The sequence below is a fragment of the Micropterus salmoides genome, unplaced genomic scaffold, assembly GCF_014851395.1.
Source record: "Micropterus salmoides isolate LMB-PRFRI ecotype aquatic unplaced genomic scaffold, ASM1485139v1 Ms_hic_scaffold_23, whole genome shotgun sequence".
NCBI classification, from domain to species: domain Eukaryota; kingdom Metazoa; phylum Chordata; class Actinopteri; order Centrarchiformes; family Centrarchidae; genus Micropterus; species Micropterus salmoides.
The window spans coordinates 288,316-304,729 of record NW_024041484.1 but is presented as its reverse complement, the minus strand read 5'-3'; the positions used below and the strand labels follow the sequence as shown (position 1 = coordinate 304,729).

General features: G+C 41.5%; 1 protein-coding gene across 1 annotated transcript in view; it reads right to left on the bottom strand.

The window, feature by feature from the left end:
• The window catches only part of LOC119918508 (pleckstrin homology domain-containing family A member 5-like), a 98,581-nt gene that overhangs the window by 21,250 nt on the left and 60,917 nt on the right, over positions 1–16,414 (bottom strand). Inside the window, exons 7-11 of the mRNA XM_038739286.1 lie at positions 11,907–12,190; positions 9,262–9,500; positions 4,417–4,500; positions 2,883–3,002; positions 1,228–1,281 (exon numbers count right to left, since the gene is read on the bottom strand). Coding sequence (XP_038595214.1) covers positions 1,228–1,281; positions 2,883–3,002; positions 4,417–4,500; positions 9,262–9,500; positions 11,907–12,190 — 781 coding nt within the window. The remainder of the gene's footprint in view (positions 1–1,227; positions 1,282–2,882; positions 3,003–4,416; positions 4,501–9,261; positions 9,501–11,906; positions 12,191–16,414) is intronic.

Here is a 16,414-nt window from a genome sequence, read left to right as displayed (position 1 = left end):
GAGTGGGGGCAGATACATACTTGTTCAACCAGTGGCTGTACACCACAGTCAACTTAAACATATTGGCCCAAATTATCTTAGCTTCCTATAAAATTTCCTTTGATGTCTGAACTGTTCTTGGCTTGAAAGTACAAGGCTGACATTTGCAGACAATCAAAGAGGTTGAGTGTTGCTGCAGTTGGGTACATACAAATAAGGCTGTGAGTGATTTAACACATCTCCAAGCAGTGTGCAAATATGAAGGCTTTGTAATTACAACAGCATTACTGCCTTCCAGACAGCCATTGGTTTCATCACTTTTCAGTACGCTATGACAATCAACATGAAATCTGCAGCTTGTTTTGTGTGGTCAGAAGTGTGCACTGTTGTCACCATGTGACATGTTGTGTTATGCTGTAACCAGTATGGTCCTGTACCTTAGAGCTGGGGTAGGTGACAGTTGAGAAACCAGCAAGAGACAGCTTGATTCTGAAAGTATCCACCAACAAAGAAAATCCCACCCCCTCCCTTCAGGCCTCTCTCTAATGCCACTCCACTAAAACACATTTTCATGTGCAGTGAGTGCAGGGCAGAGTGCAGCAGGTAACAAGTAGGCAGGTAGGCAGTTAGGCAGGTAAGTAGCCCAGCCAATCATTTCAGTTGGACCGAATGAAATGATTGGCTGTGCCTATTACAGTCCTGCAACATCAACAGAGACATACATTTTTCATCTTTGTGTCTGAGCATATGATTTATTGATTGCTGTCGGGATGTAAAGAGAATTTCAACATATATAACAAAACATGCTGCTGAAATAAACTGCCTACCCAGGCTGGAACTGGAAAGGTCAACACAGAAAAAAGACAGGCCTTTAGCAAGTACTTTAGAAAGTGCTCAAACTGGGAAGAAGAGCTAACCCTGCAGCGGTAACGCTAAAGAGTAGCTTGAGCGTTACCGCTGCATGGTTAGCAATTTGAAGTTTCAAGATCAGTAAACAGTTTATTCAGATAAAAGGACTACACAGGCAGAGAGTTCAAGAAAATAGGATGAACAAGAAATAGAGAAGAAGAAGAAGCCATGAGCAGAGATTCTCATAAATGTACATGCATGTATGCTGTAAGTAAATGTTAGTTTCCTCTAAGTGAAAATGGGTAAAAAGATCTTTGATTCAAATGTTGTTCAAATGTTTTATTTGCTTAGCAGCATCTGGAGAGGGAGACAGACAGGAGTAAGCTAGCAAGTCCTCACCTGGTTGTCCAGGTAAATAAGGTTCCTCTGGAGGTGATGGGAAAGAACATCAGTCTGCAATAGCCACAGGAGAAGGAAGAGAGGAAGCAGGAAAAGTAAGGCCATGTTTGGTAGAGATGGACAGAGGCAGACAGGAGAAGGAGAGAGGGCAGAGGAAGGGAAGGAGAAGGGAGCCAAAGACACATTTCAACAAAAAGAGAAGGCAGGAGGAAAATGTGATGATCATTTCAAAGGCATATTTAATTATGTATCATTGTATATTTATTTTTTAGTGAGAATTTGTTCATTTGACTAACCTTACCCAAAGTTTGATTGACATAACCACAATCTTTCCCTAACAATATATATATATTTATATATTCTTGTTGCCATGCACATATATTGTAGAACAAAAGTTTTTTCAAAGGGTTGGCATTGAACGGTAAAAAACAGGGTTTGGCAGATTCATCTAAAATCAACCAGAGTTCTGTGATAGGGATAAACAAAGCTGCCACATAGGATGCAAAAAGTGCATGTCCAGCATTGCAAGACTATTAGATGTCACTGATAATAATAATAGTGGAATAAAAAGGGTCATGACTTTATCTACAGTCACGCAGCACTGCGAGAAGATGCAGCTGCATTCTGTCTTCCTACTGAGGTATTTTGTTCACAATACTTGCAGTACTTGGGGGGCTGGAAGATACTTACAGCCAAGAAAATCCCACTATTAATGTGGATATGAAAAAATGTTTGAAAGAGTCACTGCTCACTTCACTTAGCTGGAGCAGCCTAAATAGATGAGTTTACAGTAAAGCAGCCTATAAGACACAAGAAATCAGATCACCATATAACCATCTCCAAAAATCCCAAATGATACAGCATCTACTTTTATATCCATATATTATATTGGTCAGCTCTTAACACATTGTTAAGCAGATGCAGATTGTTAAGAGGTCACTAGTCAGCACACATATTCGATATTCAATACGAATCATAACATTTAGAAAACTTGACAACATTGCATAACAATTTTGAAAATGTTTTATGCTAGACATGCTGACACCTATTGCACATGCATTATAACATTCCAATAAGTTAGTTAGGTTTATACAACAACGCATATAAAACACAGCCCACTGATGTTTTCAAGCCAGCATTCACTACGTACACCAAGCATAAAGGAGACAACGGATGCCATGTTGTTTGATGCATCGGCTCCGATGCATCCGTGCTCTCCTGGCTCACAACTGCTGAGACCTCAAGCTGACATGCATGGACAGGAGTACTGTTCCCATGCAAACACACACACACTGGTGCAAAAGAAAGCCCAAAAATCCACGCATCGATGCCCCACACAGCTACACCACCACTAGCCTGCGTCCACATGCCAGAACAGTACTCCAAAATTAAATTGTATTTGGGGTGTTCAAACAGGTTTGACATTAAAATGTGACAAAAGACAACATCAACAGCAATCGATCAAACATGCTCAGAAATTCTTTCAGAATACACCAAAAGTTATTTCATTTGGAGTAAACTAACAGTCTTATGCCAGGAACCTCTCCTCCCTTGAGGACACACACAAACACACACAGTATGGGATTTTGACTGCTGGTTGGGAAAGCACAAATGCCTTCATGCACACACACATTCTGTATATTCTCAGGGCTGACCTTAGCGTTGGGCCCCTCAATACCCAGGGCCATTAGCTGAGCTACTGTATGTTCCCGCAGGCTGTTGAGCTCCGCCTGCTGCCGGCGGAGCTTGATCAGCAGCAGGGTCAGCTCCTCAGGCTGCACAGAGCAACACACAGAGGAGAGAACAGTTGCCACAATGACCACATCAACAACACCGGCCCACCGGCTGAAATGTGATGCAGTGACTCCGGTGGCATTTAAGAGCAGAAGAAATACTTCCACAGCTGATAAATTGTCCAGTAAAAAAAAATAAATAAAATAAAATAAAATAAAATGACTAACATGTTAGCAAACAATTGCCTGTTCACACATCCAGCAGATCCAACACAACATTAGCACCAACTCTATCTCTACGTTATCTTTCTGCCATTTGGTGCTGGCCAGTTCGACAAGTGGGGCAGCTTTAAGCTGCATCTTTCAATATTTTTATATTAACAATGACTCAAATGAGTGTGTGTAATGTGAGAAAATGATCACCCCACTCGCATCTCGATTGTGTTTTTTAGCCTCTTTGTTTTGGTTTCACAGCCCGCAACTGTATTAGGTGACAACGTCAGAGGGTGTGTTTACAGCTTGTTGTGTTGCCCCCAAGAGACCAGAAACTTTATATAGTATTGCTGCTTAAAGGTAAGTGCACTTTTCTCCAAACCGCCTGAAGAAAATACAGCCAACAGCCAGAACCTTTACCTTTTACTGTATCTCTGATAACTGCTTGAAACAGGGATAGGGCTGAACAGATGTGACACCCAGGCCATTTCCCTGTGTGCACTATTACCCAGAAAGCATCTGCTACAATCTTTCAAATCTGAAAATGCCCCTACATTTGACACAAGGCTGAGTGAGCCTGGCCATTAAATACACCTGGAAAACATTCAGTATGTTAACCGGAGAGAAAATGTTCCTGAAAATGGGGTAGCCTTTCATTGACCACACAAACCTATAGACACAAATACAAACACAGGTAGGTCTCACACACAGCCATACACACAGCATATCACTCGTGACACGGAAATAAAGGAGTGATATGCTTACTGTGTCCTTTATTTCAGTGTCACGAACAAAACAGTGCACTGCAAAAGCCCTGTGCAAAATGACTCATCACTGCAGAGGCACTCAACTGCTGTCAAGCAATCACAATATTATTCACAGCTCGCTTCCAACAGAAACACCACTCCTCCCCTTGATTGTCATTACTTCAATTTAAGAGCAAAGGCAGTTTTACTTGTGCTGCTGCACTGTGTGTGTCTGTATGGGTTGTTAATATATAATTACCTGCTAAGACAAGCGGGAAAAACCCAAAACAAGAGGCTGCTGAGAACAAAACATCACTGAGACGTGTGAGACGTGTGTGAATGTACACTATGGACAGAAGAGGCTGTTTTTTTATTTGTGTAATGTTCTCACAATTCTTTTCACCGTTCGTAAGAGTTTACTGAAAGCAGAGGGTCAGTGGATTGAATCTCACAGTATGAAGTGTGTGGGGGGAGAGGGGGTGCACTGTAACACTCACTGTCTTGCCTTGCAGGGACTGCTGGGTGATGGTCTGAGGAGGGACACCGGCTGCGATGGATCGCCGGTCAGGTGGATAACCATACTGTGGGGAGTGTCAGGGTTAGGGTTCAGGTTAGGGACGAAAAGTACACATCAGTTTCACCAACACATTTCAGTTCAGGTGAGCTTGATTCAGTTCATTTCATTGCAAATGATTGAAAGCATTGACTCCCAACCTTACTGTCAGATGTACCCTCAGCAGTAACCGCTCAGTGGCTGCCCATTATATTATAAATGTGTTCATCAGAATACATTTAAACTGGACACTATTTAACTTAATTAATGATCTAAAATTGTATATGTATACATACAGTTGAACCAGGGGCGTTTCCAGGCTATTGAAACATTGGGGGCTTAGCCCAGCCCAGAAATCTTTCATGTTTTCACCTGTTTTCACCCCCCACCACCCGTTGCCGCCTGCCCAAAGTACATCTGTAAAGCAATAGTAAATGACCTCTACACAGTAACTCTAACATCTGTCTCATTTTCTGATAATAATTAACACTGATAATATTTACAAGGGGGGGTCCCTCCCCCTGAAAAATTTGGGCTTTAAACACTTCCTGCATTCTGGTGATTTTTTTTGCATCAATTTATTGAGGAAATGTCTGAGGTGACAATTCAAACTAAAATAATTTAGTGTAATATTATGCAGTAAGGCTGTCAGGCATTCTGTATTGATGTCAGATATGTTTCTCCTGTACATCAACTTTTCTCATTTAATTTAATCCCAGCTGAGATTCCATACATGTAGGCATGCCTGACTTAGTCCAAAGTCTTTGTGCATGTGGCACCTTTTCACCTTAATGATAAATTAGCTTAATTAATTTGAATTTAGTTTAAAAAGAAATATTGATGAAAATGTTCAATCCCCCCCGGAAGATTTTGAGCATTAAACACTTAATTTCCTGCATTCTGGAGACATTTTCTGCACCAATTTATGGTGGAAATATCTTTATTTTTATAAAGGGAAGGACAAAAGTTAGGTTTTGTAGGTTTTCTTATTGTGCAAATAAACCTTTCTCATAGCATTTTATTTGTTAATTAACATTTCTTGGTGCAAGCAATTTTTCAGTGGCCACGGCTCTCCTTTTCTCCTTCAAGTGCCTGCTCTATGCAGGGCAGCTGATGTTGAAGCTACTGCAGCTCCAGTACCAAACAGCCCTAAAGGTTCGTCAGCCGGTAGCCTACGCCAGATTACCAGTCCACCCCTGAGGCTACCCCCTTTAGACTGTCTGACAGACACAGAGCCCGTCTGGGACTGTAGCCCACTCAATGAGACGAGCGCACTGATCTTCATCAGAGGAAGAAAACCCAAACTTAAAACACTTGTGATCAGACAGCAATATCACCACAATTCCACACAAATGTTCACTTCTGCACTTCTGATAAAGTGCAGCTGAAGTGCAGCTCACATCAACTTTGGAGGGAACGAGGCATCCTGGAGACAGTAAAACAGTAGTGTCTCACAGCGAGGGGGACAGAGACAGCAGGACACAGAGCGACAGGAGTCTATGTCGCGGTCAGGTGTCATGATATTCTCTCACTACTGTGCGGGGACTGTTAGCCGACTAGACACTGGCAGACAACATTTACATTTAAATATACTGATTACAATTTTGCAATTCAGAAGTCGCGGAGAAGCCCTGAAGTGGCGAGCAATGTGCTCTCTCTCTCTTGTGCCCTCTCTAAATGCAGGGAGTCTGAGTAACGGTGGGGGGGGGTCACATTACGTGAACTTCAAAGAAAATGTATCAGTTGTTGCGAGTAGCCTCTGCTCTTTGAAGACCTGCGAGACAGGCTTTGTCATGAAGATTATTGCATATTAACATGGAAAATATTTTTGTTGCATTCGGGGCTACAGTCAAAACATGACCTGGTGACGCCGTTGAGTTGAACTGCTGCTGATGTTTCATTTGCCATTCATTTTAGTTAATTCAGACCTTTAATTATTCCTTTCAAGCTGTTTGTTTCTATTACTTTATACTAGCTGAATTGTTTATCCATTACTACTATACAAAGTATTTCTCTTTGCTTCACTGCTAACTTGCTAACAAGTTGTGGTGTTCAGGTTCAGGTTGCAGCAGTCTGAATATGTGAACAGGAAACACTGCAGCCAGGATCCTCATTTAAACAAATCTGTGCGTGCATATACACTCACCGGCCACTTGATTAGGTACACCTGTTCAATTGCTTGTTAACACAAACAGCTAATTACTGTCACAGCATCTCAATGCATATAGGCATGTACACGTGGTCAAGACAACTTGCGGAAGTTCAAACTAAGCATCAGAATGGGGAAGAAAGGGGATTTAAGTGGCTTTGAATGTGGCATGGTTGTTGGTGCCATACGGGCTGGTATTTCAGAAACTGCTGATCTACTGGGATTTTCATGCACAACCATCTCTAGGGTTTACAGAGAATGGTCAAAAAAGAGAAAATACCCAGTGAGAGGCAGTTGTGTGGATAAAAAATCCTTGTTGTGGTGGTGGCGCAGTATTCAAGTCCGCTGTGACACACCAATGTGTCCCTGAGCAAGACGCTTAACCCCTCGTTACTCCAGAGGTGTGTGACCTCAGACAAACTAGCAATTGTAAGTCACTTTGGATAAAAGCATCAGCTAAATGAATGATTATTGTTGAGGTCAGGAGAATGGCCAGACTGGTTCGAGATGACAGAAAGGTAACAGTAACTCAAATAACAAAGGTATGCAGAATACCATCTCTGAACGCACAACACGTCAAACCTTGAAGCAGATGGGCTACAGCAGCAGAAGACAACACCAGGTGACACTCCTGTCCGCTATAAGAACAGGAAACTGAGGCTACAGTTCACATAGGCTCACCAAAACTGGAAAAAAGAAGATTGGAAAACGTTGTCTGGTCTGATGAGTCTCAATTTGAGCTGTGACATTCAGATGGTAGGGTCAGAATTTGGCGTTAACAACATGAAAGCATGGATCATCAATGGTTCAGGCGTCAAGGTGTACCTAATAAAGTGGCAAGTGAGTGTATATAAATGATGTGATCTCACAACTGTAATGTATATTTGAGAAAAGGCTAAACTAAAAATAAATTGCATGCATTATGGTATGTGGTAAATGACGGGCAGTAATATAAGTATACATGAGATTTGCAGTTAATTAGCTAATGCAAGCAGACATATATTTGTGATGCCCTTTTCATTCACTGATGTTACAAAGAGGAACATCTTTGCATCAAAAGAGGAACATTATTAAAATAAGTAAAACTTTCAGTCATAGCTTCACCCTGTTATCTATTTGCCAACATCTGCTTTCTTTGTAGCAAACACAGAACAATGATTGGACTCAATTAATGTCAGTGTAATTAAATTCAGCTGTTACATCAGGCTAACAGGAATGTATTGTATTCAGGCAGAACATTATTCAACAAAAAAAACAAATGTAAAATATTCATCTCTCTTAAAGCCATTTCATCTTGTATTCAATTATTCACTCTGTGAGAGCCATTTGTGTTAAATGTTTATGATTTGTTTCAGTAAACCTCCCACCACCAGGGAGAGCCAGTGGCGCTGTCAACTAGGCAGCGCCAGAGTTAATCAAGGTGCAACAGGACACAAGTGTTGCTGAGCCAATAATGTTTGTTGTTTTGTCTATGAATGGTAAATAGATGTAAAAACAGAAAGTGATATATACGCACACACACACACACACACATATATATATATATATATATATATACACTGAACAAAATTATAAAGCCAACACTTTTGTTTTTGCCCCCATTCATCATGAGCTGAACTCAAAGATCTAAGACTTTCTCTATGTACACAAAAGGCCTATTTCTCTCAAATGTTGTTCACAAATCTGTCAAAATCTGTGTTAGTGAGCACTTCTCCTTTGCCGAGATAATCCATCCACCTCACAGATGTGGCATATCAATAGGCAAAGGGTCAATACACACTTATTAACAAAACTGGATTAACACCTGGGCAAAGCAGGTAATTGCTTCAGGGCCCCAGACACTCATGGGCACCTAAAGCTGCAGGTTTGCTATGTGGCAATTATATTATGGACTGATTCATTGACATTTGTTTGGAAATATGCATTTTTATCTTATCATAGTGTAACCCTAATGTCTGGTTGGTAGCGTTCTCCTGTCCTTCAGGCCTGTGGGTGATAAGCAGCTAAAATGTCTTCTTGAATAATCTAATAATTTAACACCAGTGACAGTACACACACAACTTCACTCTGTCGTTGCATGTTAGTCTTTCCGCCCTGCCTGTAGCATACTTCCCTGTCCCCTTGAAACAACGGCAGGTAGGAACCAAAATAAATCTGCTCGGAGCCAAGGGGGAAAGAAATAGCAACTTGAATGTTACACATTACATATACATATATGCATATATGAATTAATAAGTTTTATACATAATAATAAAATAATTACTGTATGTAATAATAAACTTAACTCTGCAAGTCCAACTAATATTGTGGAATGACTCCTACTGAAACACATATTTTACCAGTCTACTGTACATTTTTATAAGCAACAAACACAGCAGCTGTTTCCACTATATCGCTGCTTCATCTGATGAGCTGAGCCTTGTCTACAAACTTGCATTTCATAAATTGCATTTCATAAAGTGATTCAGTGGCTCAAAATGTTCTCCATTTGAATTATTAACAGAACACAGATTTTTGACGAACAGTTCTAAACTGAGTGCACATATTATAGTATTGTATGAAACGTGCTGTATGAATGAATAATAAATTATTATTATTATTATTATTATTATTCGTCGACTCCAGTGCCATGCTGCCTACCTTGGCGAGGTGTGTCCTGTGCCGGTGGTCCAGCGTCACGTCCCCCCTGAATACCGGTGAGGACACCTCAGAGTGGGAGATGCTGGGGTTGTGAGTGACCTGTTGGCGAGGAGGGGAGAAGGTGCTGTAGAGAGCCAGGGAGCCGTGAGACGGTGAGGTGGGGATGGAGTGTGCCACAACATGTTCAGAGATGTTGCCCATGGTCTTTGTGCTGGGCAAGGTGCCATAATGACCCACAGCTGGAAGCACAGCAGCAGGAGGAGAAAGAAAGTTAGTAGAGCGTCAAGCTGTCCTTGCCAAAAACATGTCGGCCTTTTAAAGAAATTATGACACAAGTTATTATTATGGAGCAAACCTAAAAGCATGCCTGTTGGCTGTCAATTTGTCATGCGCCTGTGCCCCTGCACAAAGTGTGTCACTTCCTGTGTCCCCTTTATGGCGCTACAGAGCACTTTGGTGCCATGACTATAACTGAATTTTAGCATGTAGATGTGTTCGGGGCGGGACAGTTATCAAGCATGTAAAGTTTGGTACAGATCTGAGAATTTACAGTCAACAATTACAACAACTTCCTGTGTCACGGCAAAGTGTTTAACTAGCCACCATGCCACCGTCACGCAACTCAAACAAAAAGTTCTACAACATGTCTTCATCAATGTATTAAGGGTTTTCTGGGATAGTTCTGAAGTTGATATATGGCCAACCTGCTAGGAGTAGGCAATCATAGCATAGTGCCTGTTGCCAGCAGGTGGCGCTATGGCTTTGAGTGAACATGTGGATGTGTTCGGGGCTGGACCATTATTACATCAAATTTGGTGCAGATGTAAGCGTGTACACCAAAGTTATAACAGCTTCCTGTTTCATGACGAATCATCGATTTTTGACGGCAGGTTGAGGTGCAGATGTGAGCATGCAACATATACTGAAGTTACAACAACTTCCTGTTTCTTGGCAAATCGTTGATTTTCGAGGCCACGCCACGGGCATGCTCGTGAATGAAAACTGACAGTTTGTACAACCTTTAATAGTCAGTGGGTTTAGAGTGCACAGCAAAAATTTGAAGTTGATCAGACTAAATCCCGAGGAGGAGTTCGGTAAAATACAAAGTGTGTAAATCGCCAAAAATGACCATTAAATCCAAAATGGCCAACTTCCTTTTGGGTGTCGGGCATCGCTCCAATAGACTTTTTTGTACGTCTGGATATGATACATGTACCACAGAAAATTCGTACACGTAGGTGAAACTTTGTCGGGGGCTGCTCTGTAGGGGAGCCAATGAGCCATTTTGCCACACCCATGCACGAAACCCATAAAATATGAAATTTTTTCGCCACTCCTGAATTTTGTGCAAAGTCCCCAACATTGAGGTTACTTTGCAGAAAAAAAGACAGAAAGAAAAAAAATCCCTTCAGTTTCAATAGGGATCTCACACATTTCATGCTCTGGCCCTAAATAATACAACAATATAAAATAAATATAGCCACAAGCAGCGATTCGCAGGTTCAAACCTTTTTTCGCAACATCACCATCAAATTAATTTCACACATATGGTTCAATATTTTTATGAAACACATTCTGTTCAAGTTTTGTAACGATGGACAAGCATTTTCTGATCTATAGCTTGATTTGTTTCATTCCACATCCAGTTATTGTGCACTTATAGTGTCTCCTAGTGGTCAATTTGAATGAGACTTGCAGTGTATGTGTGAGGTCTTTATCTAGACATATCCTGGAAGTTTTGCGTTGATTGGACAAACAATTTGTAATTTGTAGGCTGATTTGCTTTATATCACCTGCAGTTTGTTTGCATTTATAGCACCCCCTGATGTTCTATTTGAATAAAACTTTCAGGATGTGTTTAACTTACTTATGAGGACATATCCTGAGACATTTGTGATGACTGGAGAATGAATATGTGATTTATAGTGTAATTTGTGTAATGCTAAGCACCTTTCTAGCGCTTGTAGCGCCCCCTAGTGATGTATGTACATCAAACTGTCCAGGTATATCTGGGGCACCTATCTAAACATATCCTGTGATTTGTGTTAATTTATGTCCAGAGCCCGGCCCCTTCTAAGTTCATTTGTCAATGTCTTGAAAAGTAATTGAGATATCAACATGCTTTATACAACTTTTAATAGGCTTGATCCAATGATGATTCGCTGAAAATTTGGTGGTAATCCTTAATGAAAAAAAACCTTAATGGTCCTTTTTTGTTGAGCACATTGAGCTGCACCTGTGTGAGAAATTTCAAGTCAATTGGACTTACGGCGTGTGGGGCGTGGCCTTTCATAATTTGCATTTTTAAGCCTTATTTACAGCACCACCATGTGGCCGATTGAGTTCATATTTCTATGGAAGCACATGCACACCATTTACAGTTTCATGTTTCTAGCTCATTCCAGCTCACAGGAATTTGAGCCGGTGCGGCAGACAACAAATAATAACTAAAACAGACAAACACAGTAAAAAATACGAATGACATGGCAGTCAGTGTATTTGCTTTGTTGTGAGAAGGATGTTCAAAATATCAGAGGGTTAGCAGGCTTGACAACCAGTTTTCTGAGTTGGAAATAAACCTGTCCGTGTCATGGCTCTTACTGTAGGACAGGGATTAGTATTCTATCTGTCTGTGGTATCCGTACCAGTTGGCTGAGCCAGACTCTGTCGAGAGAAGGCCTGCCTCTGCTGCCATTCATACAGCTGCCACATGGTGTCGTCCCTCATCGACCTCCTCTTCTCCGCTGTGTTGACGGTGGTGGTGGTGGGACGGAGGGCCCGATCATAAACGGAGCCCGCCACACTGCAAATGCTGTCTGGCCTCATCACGCTGTTGCGGGGCAGTGTGCGATAGCCCTCTGGGTAGCGGGGCACAATCTGAGCGCGGTGGCTGGGCATGTTCCTGGGTAAGGTCTGGTAAGATGTAACACTTGGAGAGAAAACAGAAACTTATGAGAAATGAGTAGGCCACAGCTCAAGGCTCTTTTCTTTCCCCACATTACAGTGAGCTGAGAGGTTAGTTTGTCAGGTCTGGATCTGGATCCTGTGTTCACCCTTCAGGGAAAACAAAAGGCAGTTTTAAATGCTATTTGTTTTGTTGTGAATTTATGAACTACTGGGAAGCTTCTCAAAGAGTCTTAAGCTGAACTACATCACACTGGGGGCCCTATTGCAAGTGCCATCTCCAAAAATTTCTGAAGGAGAAACTTTGCATTCAGGAGGCTATAAAGCAGCTGTGAACAACAGAACCACTCATATTCATATATAGATAAATGCAGACAGATTACTGCCGTTCCTGCTTTAGTCACATGAAACTATATTTTTTGACATCTGCCTGTCTCGTGGGTTTATCTGTGGATTTTTGGATTTACGTTAGCTTTTGGATTGGACTAATACATTATTTGGAATATTTTGGGATATGAACAGTACTAATCGTAAATTTGTATATTTTGTTATTGGCGAATAAATTCTAAAGATCAGAACCTGTTCAGCTTCTGTGTCTTGTGGGCCAAAAATCTGTCTTAAACTTGGTGAATCTTGACATTATTGTGCAAGTATTTTGTTTGCACTTGACAAAATCATAAGATTGGCAGCAGAGTGATGCTGAGCCACAAACAAATGTAGCACCTGTGCACCATGGATAGATAAGCAAAGCAAATTTCAAGGTCAAGGTTTGGCTAACTCAGACTACTGAGCAGTAGAGTCACTTCATGGCCAGTGTGGAAAGATTACAGCCACCAATAACGTTTTAGTATTGCATTAAGATATACTTGAAAAATAAGAACCTGTCATTTAACCCTGCTGCTCCTTCTGATAAAAACCTTAAGTAATTTTCAATTGTGTAAGAACAGGATGCATCAAGTTTTTAATTCCAATCTATTATTGGTCAGCTTTTTTGTTATGGACAGTGTTTGAATTGCAGTGAGTCACTTCACAGAGCAGAAGGGAAAAGGAAACAAAGCACACAATTTAGTTTCTAAATCACAAAAATTTTAAGAACCAATCATATGACATTCATGGGTAAGACAACAATCCATTAATGTCTGTCAGGTCAGGTAAAAAGTACAGCTACAAATTAGCAAAGAACAGAGCAGCGGACATATTTTCTTCTTTTGTTATACAGGAAGACAGCAGCATGAATCAATTGCACTTACAGAAACTAATAAATGTGCAAATAACTGAATAAATGATTGAATGAGTCATTCTTTAAACCAGTCAGTGTCTCATGAATCCTGCAGTGGCCAGGCCTTCCTCTACTGCAGCAGGATACGAGCCTAGCATCTGTTATATTTTAGGCTAAGAACGTAAGAAACTTTACTTCATTTGCAACAATCAAGGCAACAAGAACAACAGCTGATATTAACCTTGTGGGTTTGATCAGGGAGTAGCTTGACATTTCAGCTTCACTGCGTTACTTGTAGTACCTACTCATATATTTTAATGTGGCTGATCACAGCAGTTATATTTACTCTGAAGAACTCTGCTTCACTTTCACTTTGACCGGGGAACATGCAGTAACGAGGAGCTTGTTATCAAGGGACTGTGGCTTTGACATTATGAGTCCACAGGGAGATATATTATGATTTTTGTAACTCTGCCTATCACCATTTGTCACCTGGATGTATAGCGCATCACAGTCCATTCATCTTATTTAACCTTTGCATTCAGCAGAAAGACTAATACCCTAATCTGCATCATCTGTACAGTCAGCAGGCATGGACTGAAGGACCATACCACACTGATGTGTGGATGTTTTAGATCATTTAATACAGAATGTACATGCTTTATCAGAATCTGAATTAGCATTATTGGCCAAGTTTGTGTAGACTTACAAGGAATTTGACTCAGTTTTTCTGTTGCTCTCAATGTACTTACACAGACATAGACATGAACAAAGGTAAGGTAGTTAACTATTAAGCACAAAACTTGGCAACATATATATCTATATATAGATCAACTATCAACTTCTTCCACTTCCTGTAGTTTGTGCTTTCTCGTCCCTCTCCTCTCTCCTTCTGTCACTTTCTGCAGGTGTTTCTGGCTACAATTATTACTAGTCCTATAATATTACTATAATTATCAGTACTATTATTTATTTTTGTACCAATGCTACTTTTGCTGTTTGTATTTTCTGTGTGGATATTGTGTTGACTGAATTGATTTGAGTTGAATGTATAAGAAACAGCACAAAGGCCCTGATGAGGGCCTTAATGGCTGAAAAATGTAGGCATGTTTTTAACTGTTACTATGACTAAATTACCATGAGATATTAAATCACTACCCTCTCAAGCTGTGGTTGTATCCATTCTTAAAAAAAAAAAAGATTCTGACACCACATGAATGCAACCTCAGTCACCGCTCAGCCTTTCCAAGAGTGTAGGAGAAGCTACAGTGGCCGACATAATCTGCCGGCTGTTGTGCTAAATGATGTGTGGGCCTCTATTGTGGATTGTGGCTCAGGAGATAGAGCGGGTTGCCTGTTAATCAGAAGTACAATGGTTCAATCCCTGGCTACTCCAGTCGCATGTCGAATCGTCCTTGGGCAAGATACTGAACCCTGAATTGCCTCTGGTGGCTGTTCCGCCGGTGTGTGAATGTTAGTTTCTGTTTGAGCACTTAAGCTCAGTGTGTGTGAATGGTGAAAGCAGATGTAGTGTAAAAGCGCTTCGAGTGTTCGAAAAGACTAGAAAGGTGCTATACAAATACGGCGCATTTATTTGTCCAAATTTCTCTTCACTTGTTACTTCTAATAAACCAGTTGACTACTACTACTTAGGCTTGGTCCATCGGGGATGGCTGACAGACATCACATGAATGTATGTTTTAATCCTCACGGACATTTTTTATTATTACTTGTAGATCTACCTACTTTGCACATGCCTCGGACTTCTCTTCTCCCCACACTCACACTCACACGCCCCTACACCTCTGGTCTTTTACTGTAACCACACCAGCTTGCCCCGCCTCTCTGTGTCTCTTTCTCACTGTCCACTCCCTGACTTTCTCCATCAGCACTTTATTTAATAAAGTTGCCCAACAGGGAGATGACACGGTGAGCGTCGTGAGACTTGGTGCAATTCAAACATGGCAGCGCGCAGCTAAACAAACATTTCATTAAACAAACAATCCGCCAATTTTAAGCGAATTAACAAATAAGAGCAATCAAATCGCACTGGAGGACCTCGAGGACGAGTGTTTGGAGGACCTTGAAGTTTATATTGGCTAGTGTTTTCATCGAGTGGTCATGGGGAAATCAAAGAGAAACCGCACTGAAGACTCACCTGGAGCATCACCTGGAGCAGTCTCCTCACAAGGTGCAGATTTCACAGAGATCCTGGATTCAATAGACAAGAAATTGTCTAGCTTTGATGCCTGATTATCTCTGGTGGAAGTACTTCACAAAGAATTTCAGGATCTGCGGGAATCCCTGAAGTTCAGCCAGAAACAGGTGGTTGAGCTTGCGGCGGAAAACAAGGTCCTCAAAGGTTCGGTTAAATCCCTCACAAAGGGAATGACGCGGCTCTCGGCAGACAATAAAAACATTAGAGAAGCGATCATCGATCTCTAGACTCGTAGTATGCGGGATAATCTGGTCATTTCGGGTATCCCGGAGCAGGCGGATGAAGCCCCAGAGGAGACCGTTAAAAGCTTCATCCAAAATCAACTGAAGCTCCCGGCCGAGACCGTAAAGACCATCAGCTTCCACCGGGTGCACCGCCTGGGAGGACGGCAACAGAAGAACCAGAGGCCCAGGCCCATCGTCGCGAAGTTCGAATACTTCAAGCAGAAGGAACTGGTTAAAGGCCGCGGCAGGGAGCTGAGAGGGACCAACTTCAGCGTTAATGACCAGTTTCCCCGGGAGATCCTGGACCGACGCCGAGTCCTGTTCCCGATAAGAAAGAAGCTCATTGGAGAAGGATCACGGGCTGTCATCGCGGTGGATAAACTTTACGTTGATGGCCAGCTGTACCGCGACCGAGACACCACTCCTTGGCTCTACTAAGAACCAAGTCCATCAACAGGTGAACTGTATCACTATGCGATCATTTTCCCCTCTCAGTTAATTACTCCGTGACATATGGCAAGTTAATAGTTATAAAATACAGTGCACGTCTCAACAGCCTATACTGTGGTTATCTGACTAGACTGTCCG